Raw genomic sequence first — 21,604 nt, 5'->3', positions numbered from 1 at the left:
ACCTTTAAATCCCTCCAAAAGGGGGGGGAAGAAGCATAAAAAAACTAGGTACCTTTCCCCGGTGTCAGAGTCTAGTAAATCAGATGAGGAAGTTGCGGGGTCTGAATCACCCTGTTCATCATCTGCTTCCTCATCTTCAGAGGACGGTGGTCGTAACAGTTTCCCTATAGACGGAACAGATAGCTTAATCAAAGCAGTTAGGTCCACCATGGGGTTTGTAGACCCTCATCCCAAAAAGTCCATCCAAGAGATAATGTTCAGTGGCTTAGGTCAGAAAAGAAAGAGATCCTTCCCTCTTAATGATCAGGTACACAATCTGATTAAGAGAGAATGGAAGAAGCCAGAGAGGAAAGGGTTGTTGGCCCCAAAAAGGAAATACCCCTTTGAGAACCCTGTATGCTCTTTCTGGAATAAAGCGCCAAAAATTGACGTGGCGATAGCCAAAGCCTCTAAAAAATTTTCCTTGCCGTTTGAAGACATGGGGGTACTCAAAGACCCTATGGACAAAAAAGCGGACTCCTTTCTGAAAGGAGCCTGGGAAGCGGCAGGGGGGGGGGTAAAACCTGCAGTGGCAGCCACTTGCACAGCCAGATCCTTGATGGTTTGGCTGGACCAGCTGGAATCTCAGCTAAAAGACCAGGCTTCAAGGGAGGATATTATAGGGGCCATCCCTGTGATGAAAGGCGCAGCGGCTTTTCTGGCAGACGCCTCAGCCAACTCCATCAGACTGGCAGCCAGAGCAGGGAGTTTTTCAAATGCAGCTAGGCGGGCCCTATGGCTCAAATGCTGGCCAGGCGACCTCCAAACAAAATCCAAACTATGCTCCATCCCGTGTGAAGGGGAATTTTTGTTCGGATCTACCCTAGATGACATCCTGGATAAAGCCGGGGATGACAAAAAACGATTTCCGGTCCTCTCCGGTTCATCATTCAGGAAGGGTTTTCGGAGCAAAAAATTCATGCGAAGGAGGCCCCCCAAAGATCAGGACAGGTGGGAAGATAGGAGACAGAGGAAGGCCAAGGGGTTTATGTTCAACAGGCCCCTTAGTGACAGCAAGAAGCCCGCCCAATGAAACGCAGCCCCAGGTGGGGGGAAGACTGCTCCATTTCCTCCCAGCCTGGGAAAAGATTTCAAATGTGGGCTGGATTTTGGGCCTGATAAAATCTGGGCTAAAACTCCAGTTCCTCTCCACTCCCCGAGGAAATTTCACAGTAACCCCCGTAAGGTCCTCAGTGGTAGAGCAGTTAGCTCTAGAACAGGAAGTCCTAGACCTAGTGGACAGAGCAGTCCTGCAGGAGGTCCCAGCTCAGGAGGCAGGCGAGGGGTTTTACTCCCCCCTATTCCTCAGGAGAAAACCGGACGGTACACTCAGGACAATCGTGAACCTGAAGAAATTAAACAAGTTCCTGAATATACAACCTTTCAAGATGGAGTCAATAAAAACTTGTGTGAAATTACTGTTTCCAGGCTGTTTCATGACGGTCTTAGACCTAAAAGACGCCTACTATCATGTCCCCATTCACAGGGACTACCAGAAATTCCTGTGGGTAGCTATACCAATAAGGGGCACAATCAGACACTTCCAGTATGGGGCTCTTCCCTTCGGGTTAGCAATAGCCCCCAGAGTCTTCACGAAAGTGGTGTCGGAAGTCATGGCTCATCTGAGGGAGAGGAACATCCTCATAGTCCCATACCTGGACGATCTACTGGTTATAGGCAACTCGTTCAGCCACTGCAAAGACCAGCTAGCAGTAGTCATGGATTCTTTGACGAGTTTGGGATGGCTTCTAAATCTAAAAAAATCCAGAGTGGAGCCAGTTCAGCTACAGGAATACTTAGGTATCCTGTTAGATTCAAGGAGTCAGGAATGCCGTCTTCCAGAAGAGAAAGTCCAAAATATGATAGCCCGTGTGTCCTATGTGAGGAAGCATCCGGTTATGACACTGAGGGGAGCAATGTCCCTCCTAGGTTCTATGACTGCCTGCATCCCGGGTGTCCGCTGGGCTCAGTTGCACACCAGGGTCTTACAATGGGAGATTTTGAGGGCGGAAAAATCTCTTAAGAGGGCACTTAGAAGGTCGACTGACCTTATCCTCAAAAACTTTACTTTCCCTAACATGGTGGACAAAGGAAGAAAATCTAGGCAGGGGCGTCCCATGGACAATACCGACACCCCAGATTCTGACGACAGATTCAAGCCCCAGGGGGTGGGGGGCTCATCTAGACGACCGAGTGGCTCAGGGGGTCTGGGCAAAGGGGGTGGAATGTTCTTCCTCCAACATGAAAGAACTTCTGGCGGTGAAGTATGGCCTCTTGGAATTTCTAAACGTGTTAAAAGGTCACCACGTGAGAGTGTTCTCGGACAACCGAGTAGTGGTGGCATATCTAAATCACCAGGGGGGTACCCGGTCCATCTCCCTTCTTCAGGCGTCAAGCTCCATCTTCCACGTAGCAGAGAGGAATCTAGAGTCCTTATCGGCTCTGCACATAAAAGGGTCAATGAACGTCACGGCGGACTTCCTAAGCAGGACCCAGTTGAGACAGGGCGAGTGGGAGTTGAACCAGCTAGTGTTCAAAAAGATCACGGGGGCTTGGGGAATCCCATGTATAGACCTATTCGCCAACTGGAAAAACAAAAAGGTGGACACATTTTGCTCCATCGACCCCAGGGGGAACCCAGTAGCACTAGACGCTTTTTTGATTCCATGGGACCACCAGCTAGTATATGCCTTTCCTCCGATTGCTCTCATTCCGGCAGTTCTGAGGAAGATCAGGGAAGACTAGGCCAATGCGATCCTGATTGCCCCTTTCTGGTTAAGAAGGCCTTGGTTTTCCTGGCTGAGGATCATGTCCTTCTCCGACCCCTGGGTCCTTCCGGAAGTTCCGGACCTGCTGTCTCAGGGTCCAGTACTCCACCCGCAGGTAACAAACCTGCACTTGACAGCTTGGAATTTGAGAGGTCACTCTTGAGGGATAAAGGGTTTTCCCCCAATCTAATCTCTACCTTGCTGCAGAGTAGGAAACCTGTAACTACTAGGCTCTACGGGAAAACTTGGAAGAAATTCCTTTCCTTTGCAGGTACGGATATAGTGGGGGAGGCCCCCGTGGTTACCATCCTGGAGTTCCTTCAGAGGGGGTTGGAGCTGGGGTTGGCCACGAGCATGCTGAAGGTTCAGGTGGCAGCTCTGGGAGCCCTGTATAACTGCAACCTGGCAAGGGATAGATGGGTCTCCAGGTTCATCAGGGCATCTCATAGATCCAGGCCCATCCCCTCCCTTAAGGCTCCTCCGTGGGATTTAAATCTTGTTCTTTCAGCCCTGACCAGAGGCCCCTTTGAACCACTAGGGGAAGCGTCCCTTAAAATCTTGTCCCTTAAGACGTCCCTTCTGGTAGCCCTCACCTCGGCTCGCCGCATTAGTGACATCCAAGCACTATCCGCAGGACCCCCCTTTACACAGATTCTAGACGACAGAGTGACGCTTAGGACCGACCCTGCGTACCTTCCTAAGGTGGGATCCCTTTTTCACAGGTCACAGGAGGTCTCCCTCCCTTCCTTCTGCGCAGCCCCAAAGAACAAGGGGGAAGAGGCCCTTCACACCTTGGACGTCAGGAGGTGCATTATGCAATATTTATAGGCCACACGGGAGTGTAGGAAGGACAGGGCTCTTTTTGTGCGCTTCCAGGGATCTCTGAAGAGACAGAAAGCTTCCAAAGGAGCCCTGGCAAGGTGGATAAGGGAAGCCATTTCCCTGGCTTATTCCTCAAGCGGGGAAACAGCGCCAGTGCCACTCGACGAGGGCAGTGGCAGCCTCCTGGGCGGAGAAGGCCGGAGCTTCAATCGAACAGATATGTAGTACGGCGACCTGGTCTTCTCCCTCCACGTTCTTTAAACACTACCGGCTGGATCTAACATCGTCTTCAGATCTTACCTTTGGCAGAAGGGTTCTGGAAGCGGTGGTCCCTCCCTAATCTTCACTGCTCTGCAATCTCTCCGTGGTGCCGTCATGGGGAAAGCGAAAGAGTAGTTACTTACCGGTAAGGAAATTTCTCGGAACCCATGACTGCACCTGTACATTCCCTCCCTTTTTTCTTACACATGGGTGTGCACAATCGTTACTACCTGTTGCTTAGTCACAGGGTGTGTCTAAAAAAAATAAAAAAAAAAAATATATATATATATATATATAAAATATATAAATAAAAATGCCATATTTGCTGTTACTAACCTGGCGGTCCTCTCGGTGCTCTGTAAACCAACTGATGTGGGAGGGAGGTACTGCCCTTTTTATCTGTAGGTTTCCTGTCCTTGAAGGGCAGATCCCCTTTCTCCGTGGTGCCCTCATGGGTTCCGAGAAATTTCGTTACCGGTAAGTAACTACTCTTTTGCCATGGAAAAAAAAAAAGTATGAACAATCCCTAATGGTCATCAAGGTCACAAAAGAACCCAAGGTAACCTCTGAGCAGCTAAGGGCCTCTCCAAATAGCTTATGTTCATGAGTTCAACATCAGGCGACAGACACTGAACAATGGTGTGCATAGTAGGAAAGGAAAAAGCCACTGCCCCAAAAAGATTTTACCATCATTGATGGAACAGTAAATTCTGAATTATACCAGCAAATTCTAAAGGAAAATGTTAACACATCCATTAGCTGAATCTCAAGAGAACGTGGGTCATGAAGCTAAATAACACACAGCACATAAGTTATTCTACAAAAGAATGGGTAAAGTTTTTGAATGGCCAAGTCAAACTCCTGACCTTAAAGAAGTTGTCCAGTACTTTTTATTATCTCCCCAATGTATTTACCCTGTGCCTACAAGTGTTTTTGCAAATGCCTTTGGTTGTCCTTCTTGCCTGTGAGCACTATTGCTGGCCGCTCACCGGCATCATGTGACTGCCAGCTGCAGCCGGCTTTTTATTCCGCTGATATCATTTCAAGTGAGGTGTGACATCAGTGACGCTGTCCCTGAAGTTGATGCTGGGTTGTGGGCTGGGTTACCCCGCTCGTCACACCCAGCATCCACCGCGCGCTTTCCCAATGAATGAGAGGGAAAGCGCTCAGTTGATGCTGGATGTGACGCGTGGGATAACTCCGCCCACAGGCCATCACTCACAGTGGAATGCAGCACTAAGTCACGCCCCCGGCTGCATCCAGAACTTGACGTGACATCAGCGGAAGCCAGAGCCGGCTGCAGCCGAGGTCACGTGATGCCTGCGAGCGTCCAGTGATAGCTTCGCTCAGAGGCAAGAAGAACAGCCAAAGGTATTTGCAAAAACACTTGTAGACGCTGGGTGAATACATTGGGGAGATAATAAAAAGTACAGGACAACTCCTTAAATTCTATTGGAATGTTGTGTAAGGACCTGAAGTGAGCAGCTCATGGGAAAAACCCATCCACGTTACAGAGTTTAAGATGTATTTTGAAATAACTGGAAGAATAACTGAAGAAAAATACAACATTGTTATCAATGGAAGATATGTATTTCCAAAGCCAAGAAAGGTGACAGATCTTCTTTAATAAATACCATAGATTACTTTAAAAAAGCTGTACAAAGCTTTTCTAGCAATGTGTTGAGCTGTGCGGTTAACATGGAGTCTTAAGATGCAAAGGTTTGTAGACATTAAGAAATCTTTGTTTTGGAACTGATACTATAAGACATGACAGTAATTGAAGTAATTACAATGACTGTTCTACTTATTTTTCCATGCAATTTATTTTATATAATGACCCTCTTCATTTGTAGGTTACAATGGATACAATTGCTCCGAGCAGATATACAGGAATATTCAGCATTTACTGGAATCATTTAGATGTAGTTATTGCTACTCAAGGGGGAAAGAAAAGGTTCACATACTTTAGACACTCAGACATGTGATGTTGAATCATTTTTATTTAAAAAAAATGACAGTCTAAAATTTTTTACACATTTTTGTTTGATTTGGTTCTCATAATCTACATTTAGAAATGTAGAAACTTTCAAGCACTACTGTAAATTGTCTTATAGAGGGTGATTCACTCTCTACTTTACCCAGAAGAATTGCTGTAACTTCTAAAAGACGGTTGACCATACTGGAATTTGGACTGTACATGCTTTGGTTCATGAGAAGTGAGAGTGCAATGAACCTCAGCGACGAGAAACATCCTTGCACAGAGTGGTCGTCTCCACTCGAGAGAGGCTCACTGTGCACGCCTTTCTGCTCGTCGGTAGTTTGTGAGATACTTGCATTTGACTCCTGCTGAATTCCTTCTTCATTTTTTAACAATGTACAGATACAGTTTGGAGGAGCGTGTTTTCATTGTGAAAACTTACTGTCAAACGGAGTCCTTAAACAGGTGCCAAAGTGAGTTTGTAAAGAATCTTGGAGGTTGAAATCCACCTTCCAAACAGTGTGTTCTGTCATTGGTAAAAAAAATTGGAACATACCGAAACATTACTGGATAGGCATGATGGAGGGCGCCCGAAAGTATCTGCGGAAACAATTCAAGATGTGAAACAGCGACTTAATGCATCTCCATGTAAATCGTTCCATATGCTTTCTCAGGAGATAGGCATGTGATGCGAACCTGTGGAAATTTTCAACACCTGCTTTAAAACATAATTTTCTCATGAACCAAGGTATGTACAGTCCACATTTCAGTACGCTAGATTGTCTTTTAGAAGTTAAAGCTGTTTTTACTGGTAAAAGTAGCTCATGAGTCACCCTGGACAAAATATTTAATTTGACTTCTGCTTGCATTATGCATATGAAAGCCGTAGATGCGAGCTTTGCCTTTCCAGTTGGTGACTCTACTGCTGTCTGGTTTTCTTTGTCACTTTGAATTAATCTTGTTTCTTTAGAACGAAATGGTTCGGGAGTTGGACGGTCACGTTTTGAAATGTGTTAAGGACCAAAATGGAAATCATGTTGTACAGAAGTGTATAGAGTGTGTTCAGCCACAGTCTCTGCAGTTCATCATTGATGCCTTCAAGAGCCAGGTAGATAACAAACAAACATATTTCACACGTAAAATGGATATGTTATGGTTTGATGTTATGATATGAATTTGCTTCCATTTTTATGCGTTGGTGTGGAAATACTTTTTGATCTCAGACCATATATTTTGCAGGTGTTTGCACTCTCCACACATCCATATGGCTGCAGAGTTATTCAGAGGATTTTGGAGCACTGCCTTCCTGAGCAAACACTGCCTATTCTGGAGGAGTTACACCAGCACACTGAGCAGTTAGTACAGGTATATAATAATATCATATATGTAATATATTTTTATATATATTAGGGTGGTTGTTCAACATCTGCCTGGTCTTCTGTTATCTGTTTTAGTAAAAGATTTTCATTAACTCATAACCTAAACATTTTGGAGCATCTTTTATAAAGAGGCTACCTTGTGCTGTCCCTGTTACTCTGTTTGAAAACTTATGAATATATTTGAAACTGAGAGAGATATCAGTAGGTGTGTGCCAGAATTTGCCACTGTTAAACCCTAAATCTGTCAGCAGTGATTTGTATACACGACCGATTTTTCTCATTCAAGTGCAATCCGGGTTTTTTCCGGATATTACTCTTACCTATGATATTGTATTGGACTGTGCACATGTCTGTTTTTTTTTTTCCTCGGGCCAAGTGGTCCCCGGAAAAAATAGTACACATCTCCTGATTTTCATCCGAGTGTTGGATCAAAATCTGTAATGCAGGTCTATGGGTCCATGAAAAAATTGAACCGCACGCTGACATTCTCCAAGAGTGTTAATGACAAGACCTTTGACAGGGGAAATTGTAACGCCCAGTTTTCAAATAATTCCTATATTTCTAGGAAAAATAACTGAAGAAAAACACAACATTGTTATCAATGTAGGTTATTATCATTTATTATTATAGCGCCATTTATTCCATTGTACTTTACATGTAAAAAAGGGGGTATACATAGCAAAAACAATTACAATAATCTTGAACCAAAACGTGACGGTTACTAGTACAGGAGGAGAGAGGATCCTGCCTGCTAGGGCTCAATCTACAAGGGATGGGTTGAGGATACAGTGGGTGAGGGTAGAGCTGGTCGTGCAGCGGTATGGTGGAGCGTTGGTGACTGCTGTTTGTACGCTTGTCGGAAGAGGTAGGTCTTCAGGGTCGTTTTTTGAAGGTTTCCATGGTAAGCGAGAGTCTGATGTGCTGGGGTAGAGAGTTCCGGAGTAGGGGGGATGCATGGGAGAAATCTTGTATGCGATTGTGAGAAGAGGAGATAAGAGGTGAGTAGAGGCGGAGATCTTGAGAGGATCGAAGGTCGCATGCAGGTAAGTACCGGGAGACTAGGTCACAGATGTATGGAGGAGACAAGTTGTTGGATGGCTTTGTATGCCAAGGTTAGGGTTTTGAACTGGAGTCTCTGGGCAATGGGGAGCCAGTGAAGGGATTGACAGGGGAGAGGCCAGGGAATAGCGGGGAGCAGGTGGATTAGTCGGGCAGCAGAGTTTAGGATAGATTGGAGGGGGTGCGACAGTATTAGAAGGGAGGCCACAGAGCAAGAGTTTGCAGTAATCGAGACGGGAGATGAGGGCATGCACTAGTGTTTTTGCAGATTCGTGTGTGGATCCGGGAGATATTTTTGAGTTGGAGTCTGCAGGAAGTGGAAAGGGCTTGGATATGTGGTTTGAAGGAGAGATCAGAGTCCTGGGTTACCTCGAGGCAACTAGCTTGCGGGACTAGTGAGAGTGGACAGCCTTTGACTTGGATAGGTCAGATTGGAGGGTTGAGTGAGATGGAAGAAAGATGATTAATTCTGTTTTATCCATGTTAAGTTTAGAAGGATGAAATAGCGGACAGACCATGTGGGATTCTGGTTAGTAAGGAGGTGATATTAGGTTCAGAAAGGTAGATCTGTGTGTCATCAGCATAGAGGTGATACTGAAAACCGTGAGACTGTATGAGCTGTCCCAGGCCGAATGTGTAAATGGAGAAGAGCAGGGGCCTTTGGACTGAACCTTGGGGGACACCAACAGATAGGGGGTGAGATGAGGTGGTGTGCGAGTGGGAGACACTGAATGTCCTGTCTGTTAGATATGAGGAGATCCAAAATAGGGCCAAGTCTGTGATGCGAGAGTCTGTAGTAAGAGGGAATGGTCCCCTGTGTCGAAGGCAGATGATGGGTCCAGGAGGAGGACAGAGTAGTGTCACTTGGATTTGGTGATTAGTAGGTCGTTGGTGACTTTAGTTAGGGCAGTTTCAGTAGAATGGTATGGTCGGAAGCCAGATTGTAAGCGGTCAAAGAGGGAGCAGGAGGAGAGTTGGGAGGACAGGTCAATATGGATGTGTTCTTCCAGTAGTTTTGAGGCATAGGGGAGAAGTGAAATGGGGCGATAGCTAGTCAGAGAGGATGGGTCAAGGGAGGGCTTTTTGAAGATGGATGTGATTTGAGGCATGAGGGGAAGACGCCAGTTGTTAGTGACTGGTTGAAAAGGTGGGTTAGGGTTGGGATGAAGACTGTGATAAGGTTAGGGATGAGGTGGGACGGGATTGGGTTAAGTTCACAGGTGATGAGGTGTGACTTGGAGAGTAAAGAGGAAAGTTGATCTTCCGTAATGGTGGATGAGGAGGATTGAGTAGATATGAGGGGCTATGGGGACTTTAGGCAAAAGCTTTGTCTGATGGTGTCATTCTTCTGTTTGAAGAGTGAAGCAAAGTCTTCAGCGGAGAGGGAGGAGGCGTTGGGGGATGGAGGAGAGAATTGAAAGTGTTGTATAGTTGTTTAGGGTTGAGACAGGGAGGATATAAGAGATAAGTATGTTTGTTTTGCTGTAGTGAGTGTGGACTTGAAGATAGTGAGGGACTGTTTGAATGTGACGAAGTGCTCGTTGAAGTGGGACCTTTTCCTTCTCCGCTCAGCAACCCTTGAATCCCGTCTCGGTTCTTTAGTCAGGTTGGTGTGCTAGGGTTGCGTTTTGATTGTGTGAGCTTTGGTATGTGTGAGGGGGCGACCGAATTGAGAGCTGCAGCTGTTGTGGTGATATATAAAGCGGCAGCAACATCTGCATCATGTAAAGAACTAATGTCTGTAAGAGGGAGAAGTGATTCCGAGAGGGTGTAGGTCAAGGTGTTTGAGATTTCTGCGAAGGTGTGCAAGTTGGTGGAGTGTGGATTGTGGACCTGGAGAGAAGAGGGAAGAGAATGTAAATAGGTTGTGGTCAGAAAGAAGGAGAGGTTAGATAGGGAACAGAGACGGGTGAAGATGAGGTCCAGTGTATGGCCATGTTTGTGAGTGGCTGCGGAAGACCATTGAGCTTGGAGACAGCTGAGAGGGAAGTGTCAATAGGGATGTTGAAGTCACCCGTGATGACAGTGGGAATGTCAGCAGAAAGGAAGTGAAGTAATTAAGTCGAGGCTGGCCATGGGGGGCTATAAATGACAGCCAGCCAGTTGGAGGGGGAGTAGATGCGCACACAGTGCACCTCAAAAGAGGGGAGAGTAACGGAGGGTGTCAGTGGGGTTTGGATGAAGGAGCAGTTAGTGATCTGACAGGAGAAAACCTGCTCCTCCACCATGCTTGCCGCTGGGGCGGGGGGTGTGGAATCCACTGGTTATGCATTTCCAAAACCAAAGTCAACAAAGCTGACAGATCTTTTTTAATAAATGCCATAGATTGCTAGAAAAGCTTTGTATAGCTTTTTTAAAGTAATGCATTGAGCTGTGCAGCTAACATTGACTCTTAAGATACAACATATCTTTGTTTTGTAAAGAACTGATACTATAAGACATGACAGAAATTGAAGTAATTACAATGACCGTTCTAATTATTTTTCTCCTTCCCCCATGACGGCACCACGGAGAAAGGGGATCTGCCCATCAAGGACAGGAAACCTACAGATAAAAAGGGCGGTACCTCTCTCCTGCATCAGTTGGTTTCCTGTCCTTGACGGGGAACCTACAGTCAGGGAACCTACGGTCGGCGTACCTTTAAAGAAGAAATAGGCCTGAGTGGCAGAAGAATTCACCGTTGGATTCCAGGCCCGGCTTGTCTGATACAGGCAGCGGGGGTTCCCTGTCTCGACAGGCGCGTTGTCGTGAAGCGCCACCGCTGGGGTCAGTGTGCGGGGGGTAGGCAGCGGAGGACTTGAGATGCTGCTTCCCTCGGGTTTTTTTCACGGCATGTGCCGGCTGCAGCCGCGCTGGTAAGAAGTGCGCAGGAACTTCCGGGTTCCAGTGGGCGGAGCGCGGCGTTATGACATGGTGTCCCATGATGTGGCGCGCCCCAGTGACGTGGCGCGCTGCAGTGCCTGACTGGGATCCGGCTGCCGCATGCGGTCTACCTCTGACAGCGCTCGGGCAGTCTCCCTATCGGCCATGAGTGACCAGGAGCACCAGGAGGTGCAGATTCTGCATCCCCAATCTTCACCACCACCACCGCAGCCTTAGTTGCAGCAGCAGAGGAGTAAGCGGGATAAAGAAACGGGATGTCAGGAGGACCCTTCCCGTCATCACGAGCGTGGTAACAGCTGGAGTGGGCAATGCGACAGATCGTCCCAGCACAGCAAGGACATCAGTGCGGCATCAAACCTGAGAGAGAACCCATCCACCAAAGCGGTTCCTCCTCCTAACCTGGTACCTCCTTCTTCCGTCTGGATGGTGAGTGATCTGCGTGAAAGTTCACCTTATAATTGAGGCCCTTTTTCTCTTCTCTCATTAGGGAAGGAAAAGTGCGACCAAGACTAAACACAAGATCTGTGCATTTTGCACAGAAGGGTCATGTGGGAAAAAAGACTCTGTAGCTCTTGTATAGAGCGAACCATATGTCAAGAAACCCCAAAATTTGCTTCAGAATTAAGATCCATTATAAAGTCACAAGCTAAATATGCATCCCCAGACTCTGGATCCAGTAGCTCTAGGGATAATGACGAGGATTTGGATCCTTCCAGTTTTTCGTCATCCTTATCCAGAGATAGAAGCAGGCGTAGCTGCTATCCCATAGAGGAGACGGATGGTCTCATCGGGGCCGTCAGGCTAACTATGGGGCTGCTAGACCCTCGTCCCAAAAGATCTGTCCAGGATATTATGTTTGGGAGCCTAGAACAAAAAAAGAGGAGATCTTTTCCCCTTAATGATAAAGTTCACTCTTTAATTAAAAAGGAGTGGAAAAGACCAGGAAGGAAAGGCCTTTTATTCCCGAAGAGAAAATACCCATTTGATGACCCGGTACGTTCCTTTTGGGAAATAGTGTCAAAATTGGATGTGGCTATAGCTAAGTCCTCCAAAAAAGGTTCACTCCCCTTTGAAGATGTGGGTGTATTGAAAGATCCTATGGACAAAAAAGCAGACACCTTCCTGAAGGGTTCATGGGAAGCCGCCTGGGGAGGATTGAATCCCGCGGTGGCAGCCACTTGTACGGCTAGGAACCTGATGGTCTGGTTGGATGAGCTAGAGACACAACTAAGGGAGCAAACATCTAGAGATACTATTTTAGACTCCATCCCTTTAATGAAAGGAGCCGCTGCTTTTTTGGCTGATGCTTCCGCTGACTTGGTCAGGTTAGCAGCCAGGGCAGCAAGTTTAGCTAATGCAGCCCGTCGGGCCATCTGGCTTAAGTGTTGGCCGGGAGATCTCCAAACAAAGTCGAGGTTATGCACCATTCCGTGAGGGTGAATTTTTGTTTGGTACTACTCTGGACGATATCCTAGACAAAGCCGGGGATAATAAAAAAAACGCTTCCCTATTCTGTCCAACAATTCTTATAGGAAACCTTTTCAGAGTAAGAGATATATCCGTAGAAAACCACCCAGGGACCAGGATAAGTGGGAGAATAAAAGGAGGAAGACCAAAGGTTTCCTGTTCAGCAGATCTCCCGATGATAATAGGAAGCCTGCCCAATGAAGGTTTTTCCCAGGTTGGGGGGGAAGGCTATCCTTGTTTCTCCCGACCTGGGAAGGCATATTCAACAGCCCCTGGATCCTAAACATAATAAAATCAGGGCTGAAATTCCAGTTCCGCTCAAACCCCCGTCCAAACTTTATAGTGACTCCCAAAAGATCCTCAAACATAGAGCAGCTAGCCTTAGAGCAGGAGGTCCTAGGTTTGATAGAGAAATCAGTCCTTCAAGAAGTCCCAGCCCAGGAAAGAGGCAAAGGATTCTACTCCCCTCTGTTCTTGAAGAGAAAACCAGGTGGGACTTACAGGATGATTGTAAACCTCAAGAAATTGAACTGTTTTATGACTGTTCTGGACCTGAAGGACGCTTACTACCACGTCCCGATCCACAAGGATTATCAGAAGTTTCTCAGGGAAGAATATCCATGGAGGGATATTCAAGCACTACCAGTATATGGCTCTCCCATTTGGCCTAGCCATAGCTCCAAGGGTATTTACCAAAATAATTTCCGAGGTAACTGCACACCTGAGAGAACAAGATGTACTGATTGTCCCATACCTGGACGATTTTCTGATAACAGGCAGTTCTTTCCAGCATTGCAGTGACCAACTGTCGAGGGTCATGAATTCCTTGATCAGCTTAGGTTGGCTTTTAAACATAGAAAAATCCAGAACCGAGCCAAACCAAGTACAGGAATATCTAGGCATCATACTAGATTTGAAAAATCAAGAATGTCGTCTCCCGGCTGGGAAGATTCAAAAGATCATAGCCCAGGCTTCTCGGGTAAAGGATCACCCGTCGATGTCTTTACGAAAAGCTGTGTCCCTCCTTGGGTTCCTTGACTACCTGTTTTCCGGCTGTTCAATGTGCTCAGATACATGCCAGACAGTTGCAGTGGGAGATTCTAGGAGCTGAAAGCTCTCTAAAAGGGCATTTAGAAAGTCAGCTAACCTTGTCAGAAAAAACGACTTCTTCTCTGGGATGGTGGATGAGGACGGACAATTTAACCTGGGGTATTCCGTGGTTCTGTGGGTGATTTCAGACCATCAGATCCTGACCCCGGATGCAAGCCCCAGAGGCTGGGGGGCTCACTGGAACGATCAGGTAGCGCATGGGGTTTGAACAAATGATCTGAGTTTGGGATCCTCAAACAGGAAGGAATTGCTAGCAGTGGAATTTGTTCTTTTGGAATTCCTGGACTCTGCGGGGTCACCACGTAACAGTGTTCTCGGACAACCGGGTTGTAGTGGCATACCTGAACCACCAGGGGGGTACCCGCTCCCGTCCTCTGATGCTAGTGGCAGAGTCTATCTTTCAGTTAGCCAAAAGCAATCTGAAGTCCTTGTCGGCCCTACACATAAGGGGAGTGGAAAATTGCAGGGCAGACTACCTGAGCAGAACCCATCTGAGACAGGGCAAAGGGGAATTGAAGGAATCGGTGTTCAGTCAGATCGTAAAGTTGTGGGGTCTTTCTACTATATACCTATTCGCCAACAGTCAGAACAGGAAACTGGAGGCGTTCTGTTCAATAGACCCCAGAGGGAATCCTGTAGCGTTGGAGGCATTCACGTTTCCATGGAATTTCCCTCTAGGCTACGTCTTTCCTCCGATCGCTCTGATTCCGGCAGTTCTAAAAAAGATCAGGACGGACGGAGCAAAGGAGATCTTCATAGCCCTCTTTTGGCCGAAGAGGACATGGTTCTCTTGGTTGAGGATGATGTCCATCTCCGACCCCTGGGTCCTCCCGGAATTTCCGGACCTTCTTTCTCAGGGGCCAGTCTGTCATCCTCGGGTAAAATACTTGCATATGACTGCCTGGAATTTGAAAGGGCTCTCCTGAGGAATAAAGGTTTTTCCCCAAATTTTATCTCCACACTACTACAAAGTAGGAAGCAAGTAACCACCAGACTTCATGGGAAGACCTGGAGAAAGTTCCTTTCATTGTCAGGTTCCGGGTTGGATGGAGGGGTTCCATTGTCTGCTATCTTAGAATTTCTGCAGAAGATGTTGGAAAGGGGCCTAGCCACGAGTACCTGAAAGTTCAGATCGCAACATTAGGGGCTCTATAGAACTGCGACCTGGCTAGGGATAGATGGATAAACTAGGTTTGTCAGGACATCGACTAGATCTAGACCTCTCCCCTCTCTGATCACGCCTCCTTGGGATCTAAACTTAGTTCTCACCGCTCTAACCCAGCCTCCGTTTGAGCCCTTGGTAGACGCATCTTTAAGAACCCTGTCCCTTAAAACATCACTACTAGTAGCCCTCACGTCAGCACGCAGGGTCATTGATATCCAGGCTTTATCTGCAGGCCCTCCATTCACACAAATCTTGGAGGATAGAGTTTTCCTTTAAAACAGACCCAGCATACCTACCAAAAGTGGCGTCACGTTTTCATAGGTCTCAGGAGATCTCCCTCCCTTCTTTTTGCCCCAATCCCAGAAACAAGGGAGAAAGGGACTTGCATACACTAGACGTCAGAAAGTACCTGATCCAGTACCTAGTGGCCACACAGGAGTGTAGGAAGGACAGGGCTCTTTGTGTGCTTTCAGGGACCTCAAAAGGGGCAGAAAGCTTCTAAAGGCACGCTGGCGCGATAGATTAGAGACTCCATCACCCTGCGATACTCTTCACGTGGGGAAGCCACCCCAGAGAATCTGAAGGCTCACTTGGCGAGAGCAGTAGGAGCCTCCTGGACGCCTGGGCGGAAAGAGCTGGGGCTTCAATAGAACAGATATGTAGAGCTGCTACATGGTCATCTCCCTCTTCATTCTTTAATTATTATCGGCTGGACTTGGCCTCTTCTTCAGACCTTACTTTTGGAAGAAGAGTTCTGGATGCAGTGTTCCCTCCCTAATGTTACATTTCTCTGTAATTCTCTCCGTGGTGCCGTCACGGGGGAAGGAGAAAGACGTAGTTACTTACTGGTAATGGGATTTCTCAGAGCCCATGACGACACCTGTACATTCCCTCCCTTCACGCATTGGTGTGCGCACTTTTGTAGTTTTATATATAGTCACATTGTGTTCCTGATAAGCATCATAATAATATGGTATATTGTGTTATTAACCTGGAGGTCCTCTCGTGCTCTGTAAACAACCGATGCGGGAGAGAGGTACTGCCCTTTTTATCTGTAGGTTTCCTGTCCTTGAAGGGCGGATTCCCTCTCTCTGTGGTGCCGTCATAGGCTCTGAGAAATCCCGTTACCGGTAAGTAACTACGTCTTTCCATACAATTTACCTTCTATAATGACCCCCTTCATTTGTATCATAAACAGCCATGCACACATGTAGTAGTATTGTTTTTAGTTTTTGCAAATATTTAGAGTAAATTTCAACCCTGAACTTCTGTAGTTCTTCTTGCTAAATGCAAACATCTTGTAGGACATTGTTTGCCCCAAAACATTTTATTAAAGAATACGTGAACGTGAAAGCAAAGATATTGTTACTAGTGATGAGTGCAAGTGCTTTGTTACTAGTTTGTCTAGGGTGTCACGAGTGCTCGAGTGATATGTCTGAGTCCCTTCACCCGCATTTTTTGCGGCTGTTAGACAGCCACAAAACATGCAGGGATTGCATGACATACACGAAGAGAGAAGAGTGCCCTGAAAACACAAATCATCTGTTCCAATTTACAGGTTACATAGAGAATTTCCAGGCAATACAGAATAAAATTCCCATCGTTGTGCTTTCATATTAGGACACTTGTTGGACATGGCTTCGGTGAGGGTTGTAAGCAAGTAGCGAGTTGTTTCATTTTCCCCATTTTTTTCTTCTTACGTTTTTGAGGACCGCTTCTATTTTTATACACTAAAAGTCCAATTCATTATTTAGCTTTAAGTCCTTTTTTTAAATTTTGTAGTATTCACTGATGTTTTTTTGTACCAAATTCATCAAAATGGCACACATGGGTCATGAATTTTGCAAACAGTCAAAAATTATCAAACCGGTGAAAACGTATAAAATGCATTTCAAAAAAAGGTGCAAATATTTTTTAATCTAAAGTTCCAGTTAAACACATCTCAGCTGTGTAATCTATAGGGGCCTCCACTTTTTCTGATAAAATGTTTACAACTTCAAACCAAAATCTTTGTCCCATACAATATGCCAGCATGACACTTAACAGCAGTCACGCAACGTTCTACCCATTTTATGTAGTGTGGAAGGAGTCAAGCAACTCTGACGTACAATGTACTAAAGTGTTTTCCACCCAAACTTATCCGCTAGTTTAAGAATTGGACTTTTTCATTTCTCTTTGATAGGCAGCTGAGTACAGGAGAGACTGACACATCTAATATATAAAGCTGTGTGTGTGTATATATATATGTGTGTGTGTGTGTGTGTATATGTATATATATATATATATATATATATATATATATATATATATATATATATATATATATATATATATATATATATATATATATATATATATATATATATATATATAATATATAATATAATATAATATATAATGTGTATGTGTGTGTATGTACGTATGTATGTCCGGGATTGGCATCTGCACCGTCGCAGCTACAGCCACAAAATTTTGCACAGTCACACGTCTGGACCCCGAGACCGTCATAGGCTATGTTGTAAGGTGAAATTTTAACCCCGCGCGATCCAGTTCACCAAACAATTTTGCCCCTATCTACATAATGGGGAAAAAGTGAAAGGAAAAGTGTTGGAGGAAAATTGACAGCTGCCACATGTGAACAAGGGAGAATTAAAGAATGAGAGCGATGGCGCCAAAGAGTATATACCGTACAGTTGCAAAGGTGGGGCCCCGACATGGGATACTCATACTCACCACACACGGGGATATGAACACACACTACCACGTGCTTGAACACCTATGCCACCCTCGGCACTGACAAAACTCATCTCACAAAGATTTGTCAGGCTGCCAATAGCAACCAATCACAGCTCAGCTTCTATTTTGCTACAGTTAATTAATCTGAGCTGTGATTGGTTAATATAGGCAACAAAGGACATTCTCAGTATAACAAAGCTTGTGTAAGGTAATAAGATGTCAGTTAGGGTGTGTTGGTGGAAAAGCTGATGTCAGTCACATTACTTCTGTGTGAGAGGATATAGAAACTGCCAGTTACAGCTATTTTTACTACAATAATGCCTCATAAGAAAAGGAATTTCATGGCACGAATGTCAGCTGATGCGAAAAGAAAAGCTGCATTACGGGCCAATGAAAAATGTGAAGACCGAGAAACAAGGCTGACACACATGAGAACAGCAGCTGCTTCCTCAAGAGCCAATGAACTTTGTGAGGAGATGGAAGCGAGGCTTGCAGACAAGAGAACAAGACCTGCTTCCTCAAGAGCCAATGAACTTTCCGAGGACAGGGAAGCGAGGCTTGCAGACATGAAAACAAGAGCTGCTTCCTCAAGAGCCAATGAACTTTCTGAGGAGAGGGAAGCGAGGCTTGCAGACAAGAGAACAAGAACTGCTTCCTCAAGAGCCAATGAATTTCTGAGGAGAGTGAAGCAAGGCTTGCAGATAAGAGAAGAAGAGCTGCTTCCTCAAGGACCAATGAGTCATCTCAGCAGAGAGAAGGCCAACTTGCCACTAAGAGAATTGCCATTTGTTCCACCAGGACACAGGAAATGGTTGGAGATTTGAAACATGCTGCCTTTTGTTACCAGTCAGACATAAACTATCAGGATAATCCTAAAGTTCAGATGGGAAAAATGGATGTGGTCTGCATGTACTGCAGTGCCCTGAAATGGAAAGATGAACCGCCTGGTATATGCTGTGCAAATGGCAAGATAAAACTTCCACCTCTCCTGTCACCACTAGATCCCCTAAAGTCTCTGATGACAGGTACCAGTACAATATCAAAGCATTTCTTGGACAACATTAGGAAGTACAACTCCTGCTTCCAAATGACATCATTTGGTGCAACAAAAGAAATGTTTACAATAGGATTTATGCCGACATTTAAAGTTCAAGGACAGGTTTACCACTCAATTGGCTCACTGCTTCCATTACAAGGAGAAGAACCTTAATTTCTTGAACTCTTCTTTATGGGAAATGCAGAAGCAGAGGCTCAGCGGAGATGCTCTTTAATTCCTAACACTTGCCTTGATATTGTCACTATTTTGCAGCAGTTCCTTCACTCCAACAATCTATATGTTCAACTTTTCAAGACTGCACTTGAATGCATGCCAAATGACGATTACAATGTTGTCATTCGAGCTGACAAAACACCACAAGGTGAACATCAGCGACGTTTCAATGCTCCCACATTTGATGAGGTAGCCATCTTGATTGTAGGTAATGATTTTCAAAGCCGTGACATTGTGCTTCAGAAAAGGAACAATAGTTTGCAACGAGTAGCAGAAACTCACAGGTCCTAAATTTAGTTAAGTCTGTGTGGAATATCTCTGGTGTTGAAATATATGTTGTGAAATGCTTCTATTAGCTTAGTTTTTGCCTTTTAATAATTACATTTCTATCTATTTGTTTTGTGGTTTTTGTGTGGAGAATACATTTTTGTTAACACATTCTATTTTGCTAACAGCAGTTATTAACCCGGGCGAAGCCAGGTAGTACAGCTAGTAGTAGATAAAGTGCTGTCACTAAACCTTTGGGACCTGTGCTCATGTCAAAGTGTATGATACTCTCGTGTGGAGTGAGGGAATTGACTTGTGGCTACATTTTTCAACTGTAAATACCTATAAAAGGCCAAACGTGGCCTATCAACTTGAGTTTGCAATTGGTCAGAGAAGGTAAACCTTTCATCTGAAAGAATGTGAATACTGATTGTGACTCCATTATGCTACTAAAACTTTGTAGAACACTTTTTACTACCTATTTCTTAACTAAATAATTTTTGTATAATATGAGCTTGATTGTTATGCAGCTTCATGATATTTTCACAGATCACCTGACCAGGGTGGTATGCCATAATATATTGAAGTATCCTTTCTGGTCTTGTTATATAGTAAGAGGTTAGAATAGTTAAACTTGTTTAGCTTTGAAAAAAGATGTGTCAGAGGAGATCTCATTTACATGTATAAATATATGTGTGGTCCATACAAAGGACTGGTACATGACTTAATCACTTCCAAAGACCTTAAAGAGGACTTATTACATGGGGAGGTAAGGTATTTTTTGCATCTAAATAGGAGAGTTCTTTACAGTTAGAGCAGTCACTCTCTGGAATGGCAATAAATAATGGCAGATTGGTATATCTGCACTGAAAAAAGACAATGCTGTTCTCACAACAAATGGCATGGCTTTTCTAAATAATGCAGCGATAGAGAATGGTCAAGGAAGGTTGAACTTGATTGACTTACGGTATGTTGTTTTTTAATTTATGTAAACACTGTATATTTCTGACATTACCAGCAAATGATGTGCTCCATGTCACTTGTTCTCCTTTGATCTTTAACCCCTTTCCCCCCCGAAGGTGGTTTGCACATTGAGCAGGCCAATTTTTACAATTCAGTTGTTTCAGTTTTACTATTCAGTCTATCTCTATAATATAACCGGGGATGCGTGTCTGTCTGAAGCCTTTATAGACTGCCCATGCGTGATGCGCAGTCTGGCTCCAGAGAGAAGCAGGCATCCAGCTGTTACAGGTAAGAGGAGTGTATGGCGCCGGAGATCACAGTATGTGTAGACACTGAATGCATACCGCGACGTCCGGCGCCATACTTAGATACTTACCTGACCGGCGCCTTCGCTGGAGACTGGGGCAGGAGTGAGGCGTCGGATCGGCACATGTGCATAGCGCTATCCGGCGCCATTTTTACTGAAGACGCATTTGCAGTGTGTCTTCAGCAAAATAGCGCCAGACAGCGTGGTGCTCCGGCGCCGCACTCCTCCCCCGGACTCCGGCAGAACAGGACACCGCAGCGCTGGAGCACAGGGAAGAAAGGTGAGTATAAGTGTTTATTTTTTTGTATGCGTGTACAGCATGAAAGGGATGAGGGGGCCACACATTAGGATTGTGGGATGAGGAGTACCACACATACCAGGATTTGGGGGGTGAGGGGACCATGCATACCAGGATAGGGGGGTGAGGGGACCATGCATACCAGGATAGGGATCTGGGGGGACCATGCATACCAGAATGAGGGGTACCATGCATACCAGGATTGGGGGGTGAGGGGGACCATGCATACCAGGATTGGGGGGTGAGGGAGACCGTGCATACCAGGATTGGGGGGTGAGGGGACCGTGCATACCAGGATTTGGGGGGTGAGGGGACCGTGCATACCAGGATTTGGGGGGTGAGGGGACCGTGCATACCAGGATTTGGGGGGTGAGGGGACCGTGCATACCAGGATTTGGGGCATGAGGGGGGCCATGCATACCGGGATTGGGGGGTGAGGGGTGCCGCGCATACCAGGATTGGGATGAGGGATGGGGTGCCGCGCATACCGAGATTGGGATGAGAGATGGGGTGCCGCGCATACCGGTATTGGGATGAGGGATGGGGTGCCGCGCATGGATGGGGGAAGCACAAATACCAGGAGGGGGCAGCACATACCAGCATGGGAGACCATATACCAATAAAAATGCTCGACACCCGGACGTAGAACGGGTTCGATAGCTAGTCTATAATATAACCGGGGATGCTTGTCTCTGTCTGAAGCCTCGATAGACTGAGCATGCTCAGTGCGGCGCCATGACGACAATATGTCTAGGACAAGAGAGAGAGAAAGAGATACAAATTTGTGAGTACACTCTTATATTATCAGTACATTATATACACAGCACTCAGC

The 21,604-nt window shown here is 45.8% G+C and overlaps 1 protein-coding gene across 6 annotated transcripts in view; it reads left to right on the top strand.

The window, feature by feature from the left end:
* The window catches only part of PUM1 (pumilio RNA binding family member 1), a 141,022-nt gene that overhangs the window by 93,177 nt on the left and 26,241 nt on the right, over positions 1–21,604 (top strand). For all 6 annotated transcript variants that reach the window (XM_073666494.1, XM_073666488.1, XM_073666482.1 and 3 more), the window contains exons 18-19: positions 6,839–6,976; positions 7,108–7,233. In XM_073666494.1, coding sequence (XP_073522595.1) covers positions 6,839–6,976; positions 7,108–7,233 — 264 coding nt within the window. The remainder of the gene's footprint in view (positions 1–6,838; positions 6,977–7,107; positions 7,234–21,604) is intronic.

Source organism: Phyllobates terribilis, unplaced genomic scaffold, assembly GCF_046119375.1.
Source record: "Phyllobates terribilis strain yellow unplaced genomic scaffold, ASM4611937v1 Scaffold_2__4_contigs__length_985480577, whole genome shotgun sequence".
Taxonomy (NCBI): Eukaryota; Metazoa; Chordata; class Amphibia; order Anura; family Dendrobatidae; genus Phyllobates; species Phyllobates terribilis.
The sequence above is the reverse complement of the archived record's forward strand: the minus strand, read 5'-3'. Positions and strand labels throughout refer to the sequence as shown.